We start from the raw sequence: 20046 nt of genomic DNA on the forward strand, positions 1-20046 counted from the left end.
TATTGTGTGTTAGTTAGCTTTGTTTACGGCATTATTAGATAATACCTACTTAACTACAAGTTATCTTGTGTGTGTATATAGATATTAAAGCACAATTTAGAACTATTGTTCTTCCAAGTCTATTGAGTATCTGTAGCATGACAATATAGTTTAAAGCAAAAAGGGTATAAACTGTTGATATTTTTTGTAGTGATCATACAACTGTAAGCGATAAGAATGTTCAATTTTCTTTCCTAGTTCTTTATACAGATCTTTGCAGCTGGCCACAATACCATTCATCCTCTCATTGTTACCTGGATGTGAGTTGCTACTTAAATTCTACTGTCAGCTTATTGGCAGGTTAAATATTGAATTCAGTTCAGTGATTTACACATTTTATTTCCTTTTCCCTCTTCACTTGTGTCTGTAAACACCTTAAAAGACAACTTGTATAGTTTGGGTGATGGTTTGTAATTACATACACATTGCTGGTAGTAGGACACCTTAAGACACATGATATTGCAGTGACAAAGTTGTTAAGTTGGAAAGTTCCTCCCTGCACCCTTTGGCGCATCGGGCAGCATCCTTGCCATTCCTTTAGTGTTTGTTTTATGGGACTGACTTTGCACAGTTGGAACTTGTGCAAGGAGCCGGCTAGATTGGAACCTGGGACCTCTTGCTTTGAAGTCCAGTGCGGATGCCACCATACCACTAACACAACTCATCAAATTGAAGCCACTCTAAGGTTCTGAAGATCTGGGATCTCTTGACATGTGAGTGAGAGACAGATGTGACTTTGCTCTTTAGCATGAACTACATTGAAAACCCCCCTCATCAGATACCAAACTGCAATTGGATTTTTTTTGTGCTTGTCAGAGTAAGAAATATTGTTAAAGTGTATAACACTTCACATTTTGAGTCCTTATCAACACCAAAGAGCACTGAGTCAATTTTGTTGCAGATATGGTTTGTATTAAAATGCCTTTCTGCCATAGGTGCTAATACCAAAGACTTGACTTGGCACAGATAACTTTCAGCAAAACTTAAGTTAAATTCACTCACAGAGAAAGTGGCAGGCATTTCTCTGCTAAATTCCTTGTCTATACTAACGATTGGTTCAAGTTCCATCACCCATACATCACTGAGATAAGGTCATCAATATGATGATTGTGTATTGAAATTGGGTGCAAGATCACTGAGGAATTAGCACCTATTTTGGGACCCTATTCCAAAATGAAACAGCGGTTTAGTACAGCACGTGTGCTGTAGGCTAGTCTTTGTATTTGTGTGGCTTTCCTAAAAGTGATCCATGAAGGGTGTAAAGGAACAGGAGTATTTTTCTGTAGTGCTTTGCAAATCCTATCAGAGCACTGAAGAATTTGAGAAGACAATCCAAAAGATTTGGGGTAAACATATTCCTACACGGAAAAACGGGTGACTTATTCCATAAGATATAGGAACAGAATTTTGTCATTTGGCCCATTGAGTCTGCTGTGCCATTCCATCATGACTGATCGATTTCCCTGTAACCTTTGATACTCTCTCTATTGAAGAACCTGTCAACTTGCACTTTAAATGTACCTAATGACTCTGCCTCCATAGCTGTCAGTGGCAATGCATTCCACAGATTCACCACCCTCTGGCTAAAGAAATTCATCATCTGTTTTCAATGGACGCACCTCTATCCTGAGGCTGTGTCCTCTTGTCCTAGACTCCCCCACCATGATGAAATATCCTTTCAACATTGACTCTGTCTGGGCCTTCCATCATTTGAAAGGTTTCAATGAAGTCCCCTCCTCATTCTTTTAAACTCTAGCGAATACAGTCACAGAGCCGTCAAATGTCCTTCATATGATATCCCTTTCATTCCTGGAATCATCCTTGTGAACCTCCTTTGAACCCTCTCAAATGCCAGCACATCTTTTCTTAACTTCACAATACTGAAGGTGAGCCCTCACCAGTGCCTTATAAAGCCTCAGCATCGCATCCCTGCTCTTGTATTCTAGACCTCTTGAAATGAATGCTAACATTGCATTTGTCGTCCTCACCACTGTCTCAACCTGGAAATTGATCTTTTGGGTGTTCTGCACAAGGACTTCCAAGTCCCTTTGCATCTCAGATTTTCAGCACATTTAGAAAATAGTCTGTGCATTTATTTCTACTAAATTTACATTTACTTTCCAACATTGCTTTTCATTTGCCACTTTGAAACATAGAAACCTACAACACAAAAGTTAGTAGGAAAACGGAGAAGAAAAATGAAAATAGAACATAAAGATCTGCAGCATATTACAGGCCCTTCGGCCCACAGTGTTGTGCTGATCTTGTAACCTACTCCAGAAACTACCTAGAATTTCCCTACGGCTTAGCTCTCTATTTTTCTAAGCTCCATGTACCTATCTAAGAGTCTCTTAAAAGACCCTATTGTATCTGCCTCTACCACCTTCGCTGGCAGTGCATTCCACACACCCAACACTCTGTGTGGGAAAACTTGCCTCTGACATTCCCTTTGTACCTACTTCTAAGCACCTTAAAACTATGCCCCTCATGCCCCCCCCCCCCCATTTCAGCCCTGGGAAAAAGCCTCTGACTTCCTTGCCCGTTCTTCTAATCTGCCCAAGTCCTTCTGCAGCCTTCCGGTTTCCTCAACACTACCTGTCTTCCACTGATCTTCGTATCGTCTGCAAACTTGGTGACAAAGCCATCTATTAGATCAGCTAAGTCATTGGTATACAGCATAAAAAGAAGCAGTCACAGCACCAACCCCTGCAGGACACCACTAGTCACTGGCAGCTAAGCAGAAAAGGATCCTTTTATTCCCACTCATTGCCTCCTACCAGTCAGCCATTGCTCTAACCATGCCATAACTTTCCTGTAATACCATGAGCTCTTAACTTGGTAAGCAGCCTCATGTGTGGCACCTTGTCAAAGGCTTTTCTGGAAGTCAAAATATACAACCTCCATGGCATCCCATCTGCTCAAAGATTTCCAACAGGTTCTTCAGGCAAGATTTTCCCCTTAAGGAAACTGCTGATTATGTCCTATCACCAAGTACTCTACAACCTCATCCTAACAGTTGACACCCAACATCTTCCCAACCACTGAGGTCAGGTCTGTAGTTTCCTTTCTGGTGCCTGCCTTCTTTTTTGAAAAGTGGAGTGATGTTAGCAATTTTCAAGATGTGGCATCATGCCAGAGTCCAAAGATTTTTAGAAGATCGTTACTAATGCCTCCACAATCTCTACCGCTACCTCTTTAAGAACCCTAGGCTGCAGTTCATCTGGTCAGGCGGCATCCATGGAAAGTGAAGCATTTTCATGTTGGAAACCCATTGTCAGATGTTCTGAAAATGGATCTTAGACCTGAAATATTAACTCTGTTTTGCGTACTACAGATGTAGGCTGACTAGCTGATTGTTTAGCATCTTGTGTTCTTGTTTTAGAATTCCTATACCTGCAGTTTCCTTATTTTTTTATTTTTGTAAATTTGCTTTATACTTTCACAAAAGCAATTGTATGTTTCTTGTAATGTAGTGACCAAAACACTGCAGCTCTGATCCAATTCGTGCTGTACACAATTCTAACAAATCTTCTTTTGCTGTTGCATCAACATGCCTAATCAAGAAAAGTCTCAAGCATGTCTCTAACCAACTTTTCCTTACCTGCACTACAGTTTAAAAGTATTTGTGGACATGTACACAAACACAGATGGCCCTGGAATAACTGTCATTAATTGTATATTCCCTTGCATTCCTGAACCTCCCCAAATCACACACTCTGGGTTAAGTTGCATGCAACATATTTCTGCTCAGATGGCCATTTATATCTTGCATGGCAAACCTTTCCTATTGCTGTCAACCACATAGCCTGTTTTTTTATCTTGTTATTAATATTTAGATATGAGTCATTAATGTGCTGTACAGTGAGCAAAATGCTGAGTACTGAGCTTTATGGAATCCCACTGGTAACATCTTTCTGGTTATAAAACCCCTTGTCGGTCATTATTGTTTGCTTCCTGATGCTGAGCCAGCTTTGCATCCAATTTGCCGCCTCCTTAGGATCTCATGGGTCTTCATTTCCGTTTTGGTCATCATGTGTATGAAAGCATATTAAAACTGACAATCTATGCAACTGGCATTAAATGTACTGCTCTCAATGGGAATCAAAGGGGGATTTTTAAAAAGCAGTTAATTTGCTTGTTTGGAATATTTCCTGAACAAAGTCATGCTGACTGTTGCTAAATAAAAGGTGCAACTGCCATTATGGACCTGTTCATTTCCCTCTAGTTGCTGCTGGCCTGTTGAGTTCTTCTGGGATTTGTTTGTGCGTGTTGCTCCAGATTTCCAGCATTTGCAGCCTCCTGAATAACAGGTGCCCTTTAAATGATTCATGCCATTTCTTACAATGATTTAAATCATTTGGCCTCTGCTGCAGTTAAAATATAAGACCTGTATTACTTTATCATTTCTTCCCTTTCGAACTGCTGCACTTACTAGTATTCCTCCAAACCACTGGCACAAATGCTTTGATTCACTGAGATTCAAAAATGGAGTGGTGGTCAGATTCTCTAATTTCTTGCTTTGTTTTAATAGCCCAGGGTAAACTATGGTTCGTTTGTCAGAAACCCTGGAGATCAGTTCCTAGGGATATTCTCGGTATTGCCTTGAATCGTAAATAACACTGTGGATTATAAAAGGACTCAGTTAAAATACTCTGCGAGCAATTTGAGGCATTCTCTGCTACATTGTAGGAAATGGGCAGTTAATTTGCTCACTCTTAAGTTTAAGCTTAAGTGGAGTAATGCCTAGTTTTATTGGTATTCATTTGGAGATGTCTATTTGCCAGAGCACACAGGGATCTTCTCTAAACATAAGTAAGACTAAAGTCATCTTCTGCAGCTCTCTAACCATTGTTTTGCGTCTATTTTTTACCAAACAGAAGACTGTGTGTAAATGGCACATAAAAGTGGAGTGACATCTGCAATTTTCAAGTTGTGACACCATGCCAGAGACCAGTGATTTTTTTGAAAGGTCATTACTGATGCTTAATTACAGAAGTGAACATAGTCATCACTAAATTGTGCCACTACTAATTTTGCCTCGGTGTAAGCTTGAAGTTTTCTGCACCTTGACTTCTACCTAGACCTGGTCATCATTCACCTCTATTTTCCATTGTGACTTGGTGTGAGCATTGCTGCTCACTCCAGTTTGGAAAGCAATAGCAGATCACAGGTGACTGAATGGTCTTGCTTTATGTATGCATGGCTGCTTTATTACTGAGGAATTGTGAATGAAATCATATTTGAACATCCGTCATTCTGACAAGCTGAAAGAAAGGTCGTTGTTGAGGTAGCTGAAGATGTTTGGAGCTAGGGAGTCCCTGAGAAACACCAGCTGCAATATGCTGGGGCTGAGGAGATGTTCCAACAGCAACCACATGGATATGTAAAGGTATGACTCCAGCCATCAAAAGTGGTTCTTGTGCAGGTTGATGGGAGTAGGTAGTTTAAATGGTTCAGCACAGACTAGAATGGTCTGTTTCCGTGCTGTACTTTTCTATGACTATTCCCATCCAACCTCTGGAATTTATATTTTGTGTTCATGTCAGAACAAGGGTTTGTCTGCATGCGAACTGCATTGCTGAGCAAGTTACTGGTTTGTTCTGCTCCTGCATAGCACTATAGAAACCATTCTCTATTACCTTAATGCTGTACTGCTCAGGTAATTCTAATTATTTTTCCTGCTAGGTATACTTGTGTAATTTTGCATGCTTTTGATGGAGTGTCAACGTTGGAGCATTTGGCACTTGTTGCTGGGTTTCACAATTGTGGAGAATGGGTATGATCCTGGCATTCTTCGCTTCCATTCAACAGTGGATGATGATAATGTGAAGCAGAAAAACTGGCTTGGTGTTAGATTACCTGTTTCTTCCTGTTGCAGATTGCTTTTATACTTCAACATGTGTGGTCTTGTTTTTAAAACTTAACTGATACCTATTAAGTGTTGGCGCATGGCCTAGTGGGCAAGGCATCATACTAGTAACCTGAAGGTCACTGGTTGGAGCCTCAGCTGAAGCAGCGTGTTTGTGTCCTTGAGCAAGGCACTTAACAACACATTGCTCTGCGACGTCACCGGTGCCAAGCTGCATGGGTCCTAGTGCCCTTCCCTTGGACAACATTGGTGGCGTGGAGAGGGGAAGGCCTGCAGCTTGGGCAACTGCCAGTCTCCCATACAACCCTGTCCGGGCCTGCGCCCTGGAAAACTCCAGGCGCAGATCCATGGTCTCTCGAGACCGACGGATGCCACCACCACCTATTAAGCATGTTGACTTGATCCTTTCATGCCTTTCTTTACAGGGGAATTAGGATTGCTTCTCTGATTAATGGCCAGTAATAGACTGAGGGATATGCTGGGGTTGGAGGTTAGCAGTTGCGTGGTAATACAGTTCTGCTTCTGCCATTGTACTTTGAAGGTTAGTTAAAGTTAAAGTCTGTCCCGAGCCTTATAGGCTCATCAGGCTGGTGCTTATGCTGGTTTCCGTGGCGTGAAGCGACTGAGAGTATGAGACCTCTGGATAGGACGCCAGTCTATCGCGAGGTTAACCCCCAGCATTTTGCCGTACCCATTTTCAGCTGGGTGGACTGGAGCAGTGTGTGGTTCAGTGCCTTGCTCAAGGACACAACACGCTGCCTTGGCTGAGGCTCGAACTCATGACCTTCAGATCGCTAGTCTAACGCTTTAACCACTTGGCCACATGCCACATGTACTTTGAAGGTAACCAGCTTATAATTGTCATGTTCTGAAACTATTTTATGAATCGTGATGGTACAGCAAAACAACACAAGGAGAGGTTTACTTTTGTGAGGACTGATGTCACTCCCACCAACTATGGTCGTGAGTAAACTGATATACAGCAGGTAAATTGGTAAGGATGTGTCAATATCAAGTAAACCTCTCCCTTTTATATTGATTTAGTAATCGCCTATCACTGATCCAGGGCCTGACAAATGTGGTTGTCAGAACTTGGACAGCTCTATCAGACTAGCTGTCTTTGGGCATGCATTGAAGTCTCCCACCCAAAGTGTATACTGTGCCCTGTAATGTCTACTTATTCATTGTTCAGGATGTACATTTCTCCTTTGGTTGCTGTTTTGTGTGCATTCCCGGTTACTTGTCTGACCCATATCTTTAAACCCATGCAATCTTTCGAAATTAAACACTGGTGCAGTTTCATGGTATAAGGAATTCAAGAACTAAACTCAACAATTAGTTTTCCAGCAGAACACATGAAGGAGCTGGAGAAATTCAGCAGGTCAGGCAGCATCTATGGTGGGAGGTGGACAATTAGTTTTCAGGCCAAGACCTTCGGAGATCTCAACCTGAAACAGCCACAGGCCATCTCCTACCAAGATTCAAAGGATTCAAAATACATTAATTATTAAAGTATATATGTGGTACACACCCTGAGATTCATTTTTCCCCACAGACAGCCATGAAGCAAAGAGCAATGATGGAACCTGTTCAAACAAAAACATCAAACATCTCCCCCCCCCCCCCATATGCGCAAAAAAACTGCGCAAACAGCAACAAAAAAAAAGAGCGAAAACAAAATATAAAACACAAAATCAAAAGACATATTTCAGTCCAGCTCGATGTGTATTTTATCCAGGCTGCCGTGATTCAAAAATCTCTGAAAAATAGCTGGGAAAAAATGGAACAACCAGAAGATAGAACATAAAGCCGAGCTGCTTGAAGCCACCTGATTTCCTTTAGCTCCTTTGTTGCTTCAGCTTTCCAGGGTCTGCAGTATCTTGTCAGGATGATATGCAGTGTGGTGGCATTCTTGTCCTCATTGGTAAAAGTCATGAGTTCAAGATGTTTCTTTAGCTTTTGGAACTGTCCAGGTGAGAAACTAACTGCTGTGAGGATTTTAGATTGGACACATTGAAGCTACTGTGCACTTGCAGTGGAAGGAACAAATATTTGGGGTGGTGGGACAGGTATCAATCAAATGGGCTGTTTCGCTTTGTATGTTTTCCTCTTTAATGGCCAATTTTTACCAATCAGCAGCACTTGATTGTTGTTTTAGTGTGAAGTGCTATCAGTCTGGTATTATTTCCTGTCAAGAATCAGGCTCCTTTTTTCTCAATTTGTCATGTGAAGATGTGGAAGATTGCATAACTTTGAATTTATCTCTTGATTGTGAAACTGCTTTGCTCTGTTGCTTGTATTCAGACTTGTAGCCCTATGCAACTTATTTGGGTTAATAATTCATCTTCAAACATCCAGTGCTGCTGCTGATGGCCTGCAGTCTTCATTGAACAAATTTTTATCCCTGGTTTGATGGTAATGAACCTTGCTAAATAATGTACTTACAGGTTGTGTTAGTTTACATGGATGTCCAGAGCTGATCTGGAACACAACTATTTAGCACAATTCAAAGATATCCTCAAATATGAAATTGGAACTTGCTGTTTCCACTAGAATTTTTCAGTTGCCCCTTTTGAGCAATGCTATTATAAACAGATCAGCCACAGTTAGCTTAGCAAAGTGAGCTCAACTAGCATTACTCCTCATCTGGGCATGATCACTACCTGCCTCAGACCCAAACTGGCGTCTGCACCTATTGAGTATCAATCAGTGGTTGTGTGGCCAAGCCATTGAAATCCTCATTGGCTAAAGTAATTCATCTTCACCTCTGTTCCAAAGAGAAATCTTTTTATTCTGAGGCTTTGGCCTCTGGTCCAAGAATTTTTGTATAATTGGAAACTTCCTGTGCACGTCTAGCCAAGGCTTTCAATCTTCAGCAGCTTTCAATAAGGTCCCTTCTCATTCTTAACTCTAGTTATAGGCACGGGGCCATCTAACCCAGCACATGCTAACCCTTTCATTCGGGATCAGTTTGTGAATAACACAAAATACAGCTGCCTCTCTACCAGTCATGTCCTAGCTTCTCACATTACCATCATTCTCTCTTCCCCTCCACCTATCCCCCCCCTCAGCTAGATTCCCCTATCACTCACCAGCTCTTGTTCCTTGTACTTCCCTTCCATCCCTTTATTCTGGTGTGTGTCCTCTTCTTTTCTTTCTAGTTGCAGTGAGGAGTCTCAGTCCAAAATGTCAACTGTTCATTTCTCTCCATAAATGCTGCCTGACCATTTATAAAGTCCCAACAGCATTTTCTTTTCATTCTGTGTGTTGCTGCAAGTATAGGGATGTTTTCAGTTTTAGAACATATGTAAATTGAGAGATGAGGAAATAAAGGAAGTTGAAGCGAGAAAACATATGGACAGGCAGTATCCGCCAAAGATTTTGCGGGAGAGAGGGTTAAACATAATGAAGTGGAAGATAAACTTGGTGGAAGTAGAGCTGAGAAGCTTCTGAGATTAGGTCTAAAATTGTTATTGATTTGGAAAATGGAGGGAAAGGCTGAAAGGAGGAGGTGACCAGGATAAATGCATGAGATTCTGCAGTTGCTGGAAATCCAGAGTAACATGCACAAAATGCTGGAGGAACATAGCAGATCAGGTGGCATCTATGGAAAGGAATAGAGTATTGACATTTTGGACCAACACCTTTCATCAAGACTGGAAAGTAAGGGGGTTAAAGCCAGAATAAGAAGATAGGATAGGAAAAAAAGTAAAAGTTGGGAGATGATGGGTAAAGACAGGTGAGAAAGAAGGTAAGTGAGTAGGGGCTGTAACGGTAAAGGGCTGAAGAAGGAGGAATCTGATAAGAGAGTGGACCAGGATACAGGGTTAGGTAAGCGCCTATAAAATGTATTCACCCACCCCCTTGGAAGTTTTCATGTTTTATTGTTTTACAACATTGAATCATAGTGGATTTAGTTTGGCTTTTTTGGCACTGATCAACCGAAAAAGACACTTTCATGTCAAGTGAAAACATATCTCTACAAAGTGATCTAGATTAATTACAAATATAAAACACAAAATGATTGTATAAGTATTCACCCCCTTCAAGTCGGTATTTAGTAGATGCAGCAACTACAGCCACTTTGGCAGTCTTTTTGCAGCCTTTGGCAGCAACTACAGCCTCGAGTCTGTGTTGACAGGTCTCTATCTGCTTTCCACATCTGAACACTGCAAAATTCAAAATTTCCCCATTCTTTACAAAACTGCTCAAGCTCTGTCAGATTGCATGGGGATCACGAGTGAACAGCCCTTTTTGTTAAAGTCTGTCCTGAGCCTTATAGGCTCATCAGGCCAGTGCTTATGCTGGTTTCCGTGGTGTGAAGCGACTGAGGGTACAAGGCCCCCCCCCCCCCAGAATAGGACGCCAGTCTGTCACAAGATTAACCCCCAGCATTTTGCCGGTACCCATTTTCAGCTGGGTGGAATGGAGCAGTGCCTTGCCCAAGGACACAACACATTACCTTGGCTGGAGCTTGAACTCATGACCTTCAGATTGCTAGTCCAACGCCTTAACCACTTGGCCACGTGCCACACAGTCCTTTTCAAGTCCAGACACAAATCCTTAGTGCTTTGAGATCTGGACTCTGACTTAGCCACTCCAGGACATAACCTTGTTCTTCAGCCATTCCTCTGTAGCTTTGGCTTTATGCTTGGGGTCATTGTCTTGCTGGAAAATAAATCTTCTCCCAAGTTGCACTTCACATGCAGACTGTATTAGGTTTTCTACCGGGATTTCCGTATATTTTGCTGCATTCACTTTGCCCTTTACCTTCACAAGCCTTCAACAGTCTGCTGCAGTGAAGCAATCCCACAACATGATGCAGCCACTATCATGTAGGGATGTGTTTTTGATGATATGCGGTGTTTGGCTTACACTAAACATAGCATTTAGTCTGATGGCCAAAAAGCCCAATTTTAGTTTCATCAGACCATAGAACCTTCTTGCTGCTGACTTCAGAGTCTGCCACATGCCTCCTGGCAAACTCTAGCTGAGATTTCATGAGTTCTTTTTCCAGTAGTGGCATATGGCAGATTTACAGCTGTGCCATATTCTTTCCATTCCTTGATGATTGACTTAACTGTATTCCAAGGTATATTCAGTGACTTGGAAGTTTTCTTGTGTTCATTTCCTGACTTAATGCAGACAAGTGTGAGGTGTTGCATTTTGGAAGGACAAATCAAGGTAGGGCATACACAGTAAATGGGCACTTGAGAAGTGCGAAGGAACAAAGGGATCTGGGAGTTCAGATACATAATTCCCTGAAAGTAGTGTCACAGGTAGACAGGGCTTTGGCATTCTGGCATTCATGAATCAAAATATAGGAGTATACTTTGGAGTATAGGAGTTGGGATGTTATGGTGAGGTTGTGTAAGACATTAGTGAGGGCAAATTTGGAGTATTGTGTGCTGTTCTGGTCACCTAACTACTGTATAGGAAAGATATCAGTAAGATGGAAAGAGTGCAGAGAAGATTTACTAGGATCGTCAGGAGTTGAGTTACAGGGAAAGATTGAACAGGTTAGGACTTTATTTCTTGGAGCGTAGAAGAATGAGGGGGGATTTGATAGAGGTTTACAAAATTATGAGGGGTACAGACAGAGTAAATGCGATTAGGCTCTTTCCACTTAGATTAGGAGAGATAAATACGAGAGGACATGGCTTTAGGGTGAAAGGGGAAAGGTTTAAGGGGAACATTAGGGGTAACTTCTTCACTCAGAGTGGTGGGAATGTGGAACGAGCTGCCATCTGACGGAAATGTCTGCTCACTCAAGTTTTAAGAATAAGTTGGATAGATACATGGATGGGAGAGGTCTGGAAGGTTATGGACTGGGTGCAGGTCAATGGGACTAGCGGAATAAAGTTTCGGTACAGACAAGAAAGACTGAATGGCCTGTGTTCTGTGCTGTAGTGTTCTATGGTTCTACTTTTGCTTTTCAAAACCTTTTTTCAGAGTTGCTTGGAGTGTTCTTTTGACTTCATGGGGTAGTTTTTGCCAGGATACTGACTCACCAGCAAGCAGTTGGACCTTCCAGATCCAGGTTTGGAAATTGATTTTGCTACTATCAATTGAAGCATCTTGACTGCACAGAGGTCTCCAAAAACAGATCTTCATTTAACTAATTATGTGACTTCTGAAACCAGTTGGCTACATCAGTGATTATTTGGTGTGTTATGTTAAAGGAGTTGAATATTTATGCAATCAATTATTTGGTGTTTTATACTTGTAATTAATTTAGATCACTTCGTAGAGTTCTGTTTTCACTTCAGCATAAATGTTTTTTTTTTCTGTTGATCAGTGTTTTTTATTAAAAAAAAAGCCAGATTAAATCCACTGTGATTCAGTGTTGTAAAACAATAAAACGTGGAAAACTTCGCAAGGTGGCTGAATACTTTTTATAGGCACTGTATATGAGTATTAGTGATAGAGGTGATCTTTCCCTTTTTGGAGCTTATCTTGTCTAGACTGTTTTTGCACATGTGCATGTTACAGAGAACCATGTTTTAAGAGGCTATGTAACTTTTACATGTGTGTGGCTACATGTCTCCTATCCTATTGCATTTTTCTGTGGTTATTACTACAGGTGGCATTTTCCAAACTTGGCCTCTGCTGGTCATAGTCCCAGATGTTTAAGTAGCAGTTAGGCACTATTTATGGGGAGTTGTGTTGATTGCATGATATTCCTTCCAAAGAACCTGTCATTTGTGTGGAATGTTAAATATGCCCCTGCATTGTAGTGTAGATTTGGGTGCCTATATTAGCTGAACAATGTGTCTAATATAGGCTCCATAGACTAATGAGTATAGCTGTAGGTATCAGTGGAACAAACCAACTTTGAAGTAAGATCTCTTCCCGTATTTCTATTGTGTCCAAAGATTACCAGGGGCTGTCCTAGAAGTTTCAGTTGCATTTCCAGCTTCACTGGTTCTGTATGGCTTTTTGTGCATATAGGTTCTCGCTGCTACTACCCATTCACTTAATTAGCTTCTGAATGGAATAATTAGCTTACTGGGTAATAGGACAGATTAAAATCAGATTGTTGTATGCTTGGAATTGTGATCTGTTCATGAAGATGGCTGAGCGATGTTTGTGAACCCCCTATTCTAACAACGATTTTTTATATTGTCTAGTGATTGCTATAAATGAATTCCTTATTTTATTTATAATATATTCATGTGCTACATTAAGATTTGATCTCACCCGTGGCGATCAACAGTCCATCCCTTTGGATGTTAGTTCAGCACTTATCCTGCTTTGACAAGTAGCTGAGTGTCAGTTCCTATGAGGAAGAGCCCTCAGGTGCACATTCAACCTTCGCCTGCCTCACTGAAATCATTCTGTCATATACAATGAAAAATCTTTTCCTAGTGCACTTACTTGACAAAGTAAGGAAGTTACTATCTTCTCAGACAGTGAATTTATGAAGTGATGCAACGAGAAACACCCTTTGTTCCACAGAGCCCATGCCAAGCATCAACTATCTTTTTGCCGTAATCATGCATTAATCCCATTTTTTTAAAAAAAATTCTCCCCACTTTCTCAAAAGTCCTTCTGGATTTGACCACATTTCATGTCACTGAAGGCAATTTACAGTGCCCAAAATAACTTGCCATCCAACATGTGTTTGAGGTGTAGAAGGAAACTCCAGCACACAGATGCAGTCATGTAGAATGGGTATACTGCACACAAATGGAATCCAAGTTTAGGATTGGATCTGGGTTTCTGACACTAGGAAGCAGCAGCTCTACGAGCAGGTTTTGTATGAGTTCATGTTAAAACCCCAAAATATGGTGAACAGAATTAAAGCTGCTGAAGATATTCTGGATTCCCCTGTATGTAACCTAAAATGTAGTTTGGGCAGAAACTTGGGCGTATGTGGTAATAAACTTTATTGCCGTTTGTTAGCAAAAGTGATGAGCTAACTTGGATTATTAAGTTACAGTACTGTTTTGAATTCATAATTCGGTATCTTTTATGAAATAATCTACAAAAGTCAACCCAAGACCCACTGTTCGTTTACCATTCAACACAACTGCATTTGGATCATTAGTTCCATCCTCTGTTCCAACTGAGTGTATCGTTTCACATTTTAATTCTGATGTTTGATTTCCATGGTTTGGAGCAATCAAGGCAGCCTGTAGTTTTTGTGGAACAGCCTTAAGAAAAACCATGTCAACACTTCACTGCTCAAGTAACGTGCCTTGTAATTACTAGGCCTCGTTCAGATATATTATGATCTTGTTCTGAACTGTTAGTTAAGTTGTGATTTCTTTCTATTGTTTGACAAGCGAAGCAGAGGTCCTCATTGATTCTGATCTGTCAGCCTTTGGGCTGGTTAATGTACTTCGTACTGATATTGTATTGCATCTCCTTTTAAAGGCAAACGGATGCAAGTTGAACTGTCCAAGAGTCGGCTGCGGATGCAACCCGGGATGGGCGATAAAAACGGCTGTTTCCGGTGTGGTAAAGAAGGCCACTGGTCTAAAGAGTGTCCAAAAGATCACTGCCTCGATGGCACTTTTGATGGCAGCTTCTCTCGCGATTACCGAAATCCTTATTCGATGACCGCGCGGGCCATAGCTGGGTACGGAGAGCACCCTCTATATGATGAGCGATTCGGGGTCGCCAGTTACTACGAGAAGATTCGGGCCGGAGCGTACGGAGCGGTGGGCGATCCTTATGGACGGGCGGTGTCATTTACATCTATCGGCTCTTCCCTGCGAGATCATGTCCCTGGTGCGGTAACCCCATATGAGCGGCGGCCACTAGCAAGTCCCACCACCTATTACAACCGCGACAGGAGCCCCTTACGACGTCAAGCACCCATGTCTGCTTTGAGTAGTGGATATGGGTTTGAGCGCAGTGCAGTTTCTTCAGCTGTGTATGACCATACAGATGTTACAGCAAGGGATGCGTATGCCGCTGCCCCGTACTCGCCTGGTCGGTACCCTGCTGCCCGTTACTCGCCTGGTCGGTGCTCGCCTGGTCGGTACCCTGCTGCCCGTTACTCGCCTGGTCGGTGCTCGCCTGGTCGGTACTCTGCTGCCCAGTACTCGCCTGGTCGGTACTCGCCTGCCCGGTACTCTGCTGCCCAGTACTCACCTGGCCGGTACTCTGCTGTCCAGTACTCGCCTGGCCGGTACTCTGCCGCTCAGTACTCAGCTTCTCAATATTCTGCCGCCCAGTACTCGGCTGCTCAGTATTCTGCCTCTGCTGTCGCCGCCCAGTACCCTGCATACTAATTTAAGGTGAGGATTGTTTAATTTTTGATAATGCTCTCTGTTATTAGCCATAGAAACATCAGCCTTATTTGGAAGTCCAAGAACGTGAGTTACAATGCATTCATGCACCGTGCATATATAGTTGCCGGGCTGCCATGTCACAGACTTTTAGTTTTGTTTATTATGGCCCATGGAGTGCTTGCCATTATTGTGCTTGGGGGCTTCAAAGCACACTAATGACAAATCTACAGTTTATAGTGTTGAGTTGCCTGGTATGGAGTCCCCACTCTCCTCTTTGCAAGTTCCAGAACTAGTAAGAAGAATGTTAAGAATTGATCATTGAAATCCTGTGTGTCCATAGAGGCTCTGCTGGTTGCAGCTGTACAGCTTACCGCATTATATTTTCAATGCTAGTCTGTTTGTGGTTCCCTGTCTAATAGGCCACAGACTTACCTGTTTGCATCCAGCTGTGGTAACTACTCGATGCCTTAATCAGAGTTAATAAATCAGGCTGGATTAATCAAACACTGTTGTCTGCAGCACTGAAATCTAATGAATAGGGTTCTAATTTTTTGATACCTAATACATCTTGGAGGATTATAATTCGTACTGCTTTAGTGACGCTTCATTGTCCAGACTTAAATCCATGCCCGTTTATTTTTGCCTTGAGGTGAAAATCTTTGTGCAAAGGGTGTTTGCTCCTTATGCAGCCAACGTAACCTTGGAAGAGTGAAAATCTGGTGCTGGTGAATTGGTAACAAAAACTCTGCTTTAGAATTGATCTGAGATGAGGGACAGACAGGCAGGATCCAGCCTGATTTAAGCCTGTGAGGATTGGAGAGAGCACAAGAGTAGTTCAAAGCATAGGAGTGGGGAAGCAAAACTTAAAAGAGTTGGTGCCAGAGAAAAGCAGCTGAATATCTGTTTGTTGCTACTCCAGCAAATTCATTGACCCTTCATAGATGAGGAATGCTTCTGTGAGTGATCTTGAACAGGGAGTTTCAGTGTCTCTTTCTCTGACTGCAGAGCCAGTTTGTATTGTGTGCCTTTATGCCAACTGAAACTGAATGTGCTCTCTGCCAAAGCTCATATTCCAACAATCGGGTATATTATAATTATTTACTTGTTTTTTTCTTCCCTCACTAGCAGAGGAGTCGCAAGCCCAGTTATAATGCCTGATTTCCACAGGTTGAGATTGATTAACTGTTGGAACCCTCCCATGTTAGTACTATTCCACATCAGAGTAAAATAGCTAGTAAGCTGTGTGAATGTTCAAGGAAGAAGCTAAGGAAATATTTTGGTACAGGTTGGATGAAGATGTGAAATGTCTGTCTAGTGTTTTCCTTGGCAGTTTATTGCAGTTAAAACAGAGCTGCACTTTACTGAAGCAAAAAGATCTAAGATTCTAAAAGAAAACTGAGTGTATCACAGTCACTAGGAATAGAGTTACTGCAGATCAGGACACAAACATGGTTTCTTGGAACTTTAAAATGGAATTTTTGAAAAGAATGTTTTCTGAAAGAAAAAATAGATTAATGTTTTTGATTATGGTATATGAACAGGTATGGTATATGTATTATATGATATATAATACAGATCAAGAGATGGGAGCGGTTGTCATGTTGTTTGGAGGTGCTCTTGACCAGTTTTAATGTGAACACGTTTCTCACGGTGAGGAAAACTCCTACCCAGTCTGCTGCAATCTAGTACTTGCTGTTAATTCGTGTTTTGCCAACACACGGGCAGTTTGGCACATGTTGTGCTCAGGTTCCACATCAGTATGTGTACATTTAGACTCGTGCACGAAAAGCTGATGGGGGAGTGAATACTGATCAGTGCCCATAAACTGTGCCAAAGCGCATGCGCACTGCCAAATGACGTCCCACTTTGCTGCTTAGAAAGGTTGTGATGGTAACCACAGAATAAGTCCAGATGGTGTACTTGACAGACTGAAGTTTTTTTTTCAACACATTGAGTGTATTGTAGGTACTTTGGTTGTCTGTAGTATTGAGCGAAGTGTCTGTCTGATTTGGGCTTCGTCATGTGGTGAGTTCAGGTTGCCCAGTTGTACCAGATAACAAATCAGTTTTTCTTTATTGTGATGAAATACTAGATGATGCATTGGATATCCTGTCTGCAGATTCAGAGTGTGCTTTGATTTCACACTTCAGTGTCACATCACCAGAGTTAGTGCAGCTTTGAGTGTTGCATAGATGTATTGCCAGTACACCGGTGCAAAGGATTTGATGTGCACTAGCAGCAGGTAACATTAGCAATGATTTGCAGATGAGACCCTGCCTTGGATGTAATGTGACTTTGCTGGATAAATATGACCTCCTTCAGCTTAGCTATATTTTTTGTTCTGTTTACTGTTTTGACAGATGTCTAATGTCAAATAATAGTAAATAGGGGTGTTGTCTGCCATTCAATGTGCCCACCTTCCTCTGCCAAGTCTTATCAAAACAAAAATTTTGTGCTCATCACCTTTCTGAATTATTTACTGAACCATTCTGTAGAGGGTCCAAACAGTCAGGCAGACTTGTTCTTAAAGTAAGCGTTCTCCCTTTTTCTGTCATGGGGAACGTAGTCACGGATTTTGAGCCGTGGATAACGGGTGTTCTGATTTTCTTTGGATATACCAGTCCCTGGTGTGTGCGTACTGCGGGATGAAGCCTAATGCTGGTCATCAGAATTTGTCGCGTCCCACAAGCAGTCGCCGCTTCGTTCTCACATGGTTCCGAATAGCTTTGTTGTCTGGCCTAGAGCAGGATCAAAGCTCTGTTCTCAGGTGCTGCGTGCTCAGTGGTATGCACCTACGTGATGGTGTGTTGAAACGCCTGTTTTTAACCAATCTGCACTGTCCCTTCTTTCGCAGGTTTACTTTGCATCGTGACGAGAGCCGCGGGTCCCTTGGTACGTGCAGAAACTCGGGTCATATGTCTTGCTTGTTGAGTTTAGTGTGGAAAATGTTAGCGAGACATTAAATCTAAATATGGGTGTTAATTAGCTGCAAATTCAAATACTCATCAAATTGTGACCAAGTATTTTAAAATCTCTTTTGTTTAATTTCTCTTTTTGGGTTTCTTTTGTGTTCAGCAAAAATGGCTCGTGTAAATGTTCAACCATTTATATTTGAAGCATTTGGATTTCCTGTAATACAATTTACAATAAACGATCAGTATTCAGCCTGAGCGTGTTGCGTCCAAGTGAATCTTTAAAACAGATATGCAAAGGTATTCTGTGGAGTCTTTGTCAAGTTTCTTTATACACAGCTGCAATGGTATGTACATTTGGACTTTGCCTTTGTAGAAGGCTTTAATGTCAATCTATAGTGCTGTGCTGTTCTATAGTCAGTAATTTTGAGTCATGAGCCTTTGTTGGGTTACCTGATGGCATGAACATTGATTTCTCCAACTTCCAGCACTTATTCCTTTCCCTCTTTACTCTGGCCTCTTGGCTCTTCTCACGTGCCTCTCATATCCTCCTAAACCTGCCTCTTCACCTTCTTTATCTCTCCTATCCTCTCCTATCAAATTCCTTCTTTTCCAGCCCTTTACCTTTTCCACCTATCACCACCCATCTTATTAACTAATTCCCCTCCCCACCTACGTGGCTTCAACTTTCACCTTCTAGCTTGTACTCCTTCCCCTCTCATCACCACCTTATTCTGGCATCTTCTCTCTTCCGCCAACCCCCTCCCTTTCTAGTCCTGATGTAGGGTCTCGGCCTGAAACATTGGCGACTTATTCGATTCCACAGATGCCGCTTGACCTGCTGAATTTCTCCAGTATCTGTTATGTTACAGTAATTCAATCACTTGCTTTAATTGCAATACCTACTCCTTAACACTAGGGTGTAACCTTTTCTTAAAAGTGTCTCTAGCAAGAGCCAGATCTACTTGAGCTGCAGCACCTGGTTGGCTTAGAGGAAGAATGATTACTCCGATTCATGAAATAAGCTCCTGCTGGGGAAAAAAAAACTTGATAATCGGATGGTACAATTTAGTTACTGCATACTTTTAGCATAGTTACAAGCATGCTGGAAGTGAATCAAATCAGGCAGAGGGCTTACTTCATTTCAGTTGTATAAATCTCCTTTTTCAACCTCCCCCTTCCCCCCAGAGGTGAGTATTTTGGTCTTTCATGGTGACATAGGCACTCAGTGGCCACTTTATTTGGCACACCTTTACACCTCGTTAATGCTAATAACTAATCAGCTATTCAGGTAGCAACTCAATGCATAAACGCATGCAAATGTGATCAATATTTTCAGTTGTTGTTCAGACCAGTGGTCCCTAACCACCGGGCTGCGGACCAGTACCAGGCTGCAAAGCATGTGCTACTGGGCCGTGAAGAAACAACATAATTTGGCAATATGAAACGATACTAGTCAGGGGCACCTTTCCTCATTCCTTGTCACACCCACTGTTGAACGAACGCATGCGAGGTCATCAGTCACCTAAACACGGTGATACCCTAGCGCCAGGGATCAGTGGCTGGCCTCGGGTAACTGGCTGCCACGCGTGACTGGTGAGAAGTACCCTTGCTACTGGCTTGGAGCGCGGACAGATGAGTGCTGCCTACCACACCAAATGTTCATGGGGAACCCGGTGCTAAAATATTCACAGATGACCTAATTCGGGCTCAGGGTTTCATAAGTAGCAGAGCAGCTACTTCGCTGTGATCTACTGAAAGTCATCCCTCAAACCAAACTTTTGTCAGCCGATAGATCCTACTAACCTACAAGGTGGGGGGGGGGGGTGCGGGCATGCGCTCTGTCACACTCCTTGCTTGGTCGGTTGCTCTCTCTGGACTGCAACTGCTGTGGCCCCAGCACGGGAATCTCTGGCCCTTACCTTGTCCTCTCACCCCACCCACAACCAGCTGCACCTGGCCAAGGTGTCTGGTGGCGGAGGGA

General features: G+C 42.3%; 1 protein-coding gene across 1 annotated transcript in view; it reads left to right on the forward strand.

Moving 5' to 3' along the window:
* LOC140718597 (RNA-binding protein 4B-like) overlaps positions 1-18320 on the forward strand; it is a 39568-nt gene extending 21248 nt beyond the window's left edge. The window contains 2 exon segments of the mRNA XM_073032562.1: positions 14288-15156; positions 18005-18320. Of these exon segments, the coding sequence (XP_072888663.1) occupies positions 14288-15150 (863 nt within the window). The 3' untranslated portion in view covers positions 15151-15156; positions 18005-18320.
* Positions 18321-20046: the final 1726 nt, after the last annotated feature.

This window comes from Hemitrygon akajei, chromosome 2 (assembly GCF_048418815.1).
Source record: "Hemitrygon akajei chromosome 2, sHemAka1.3, whole genome shotgun sequence".
Lineage (NCBI taxonomy): Eukaryota > Metazoa > Chordata > Chondrichthyes > Myliobatiformes > Dasyatidae > Hemitrygon > Hemitrygon akajei.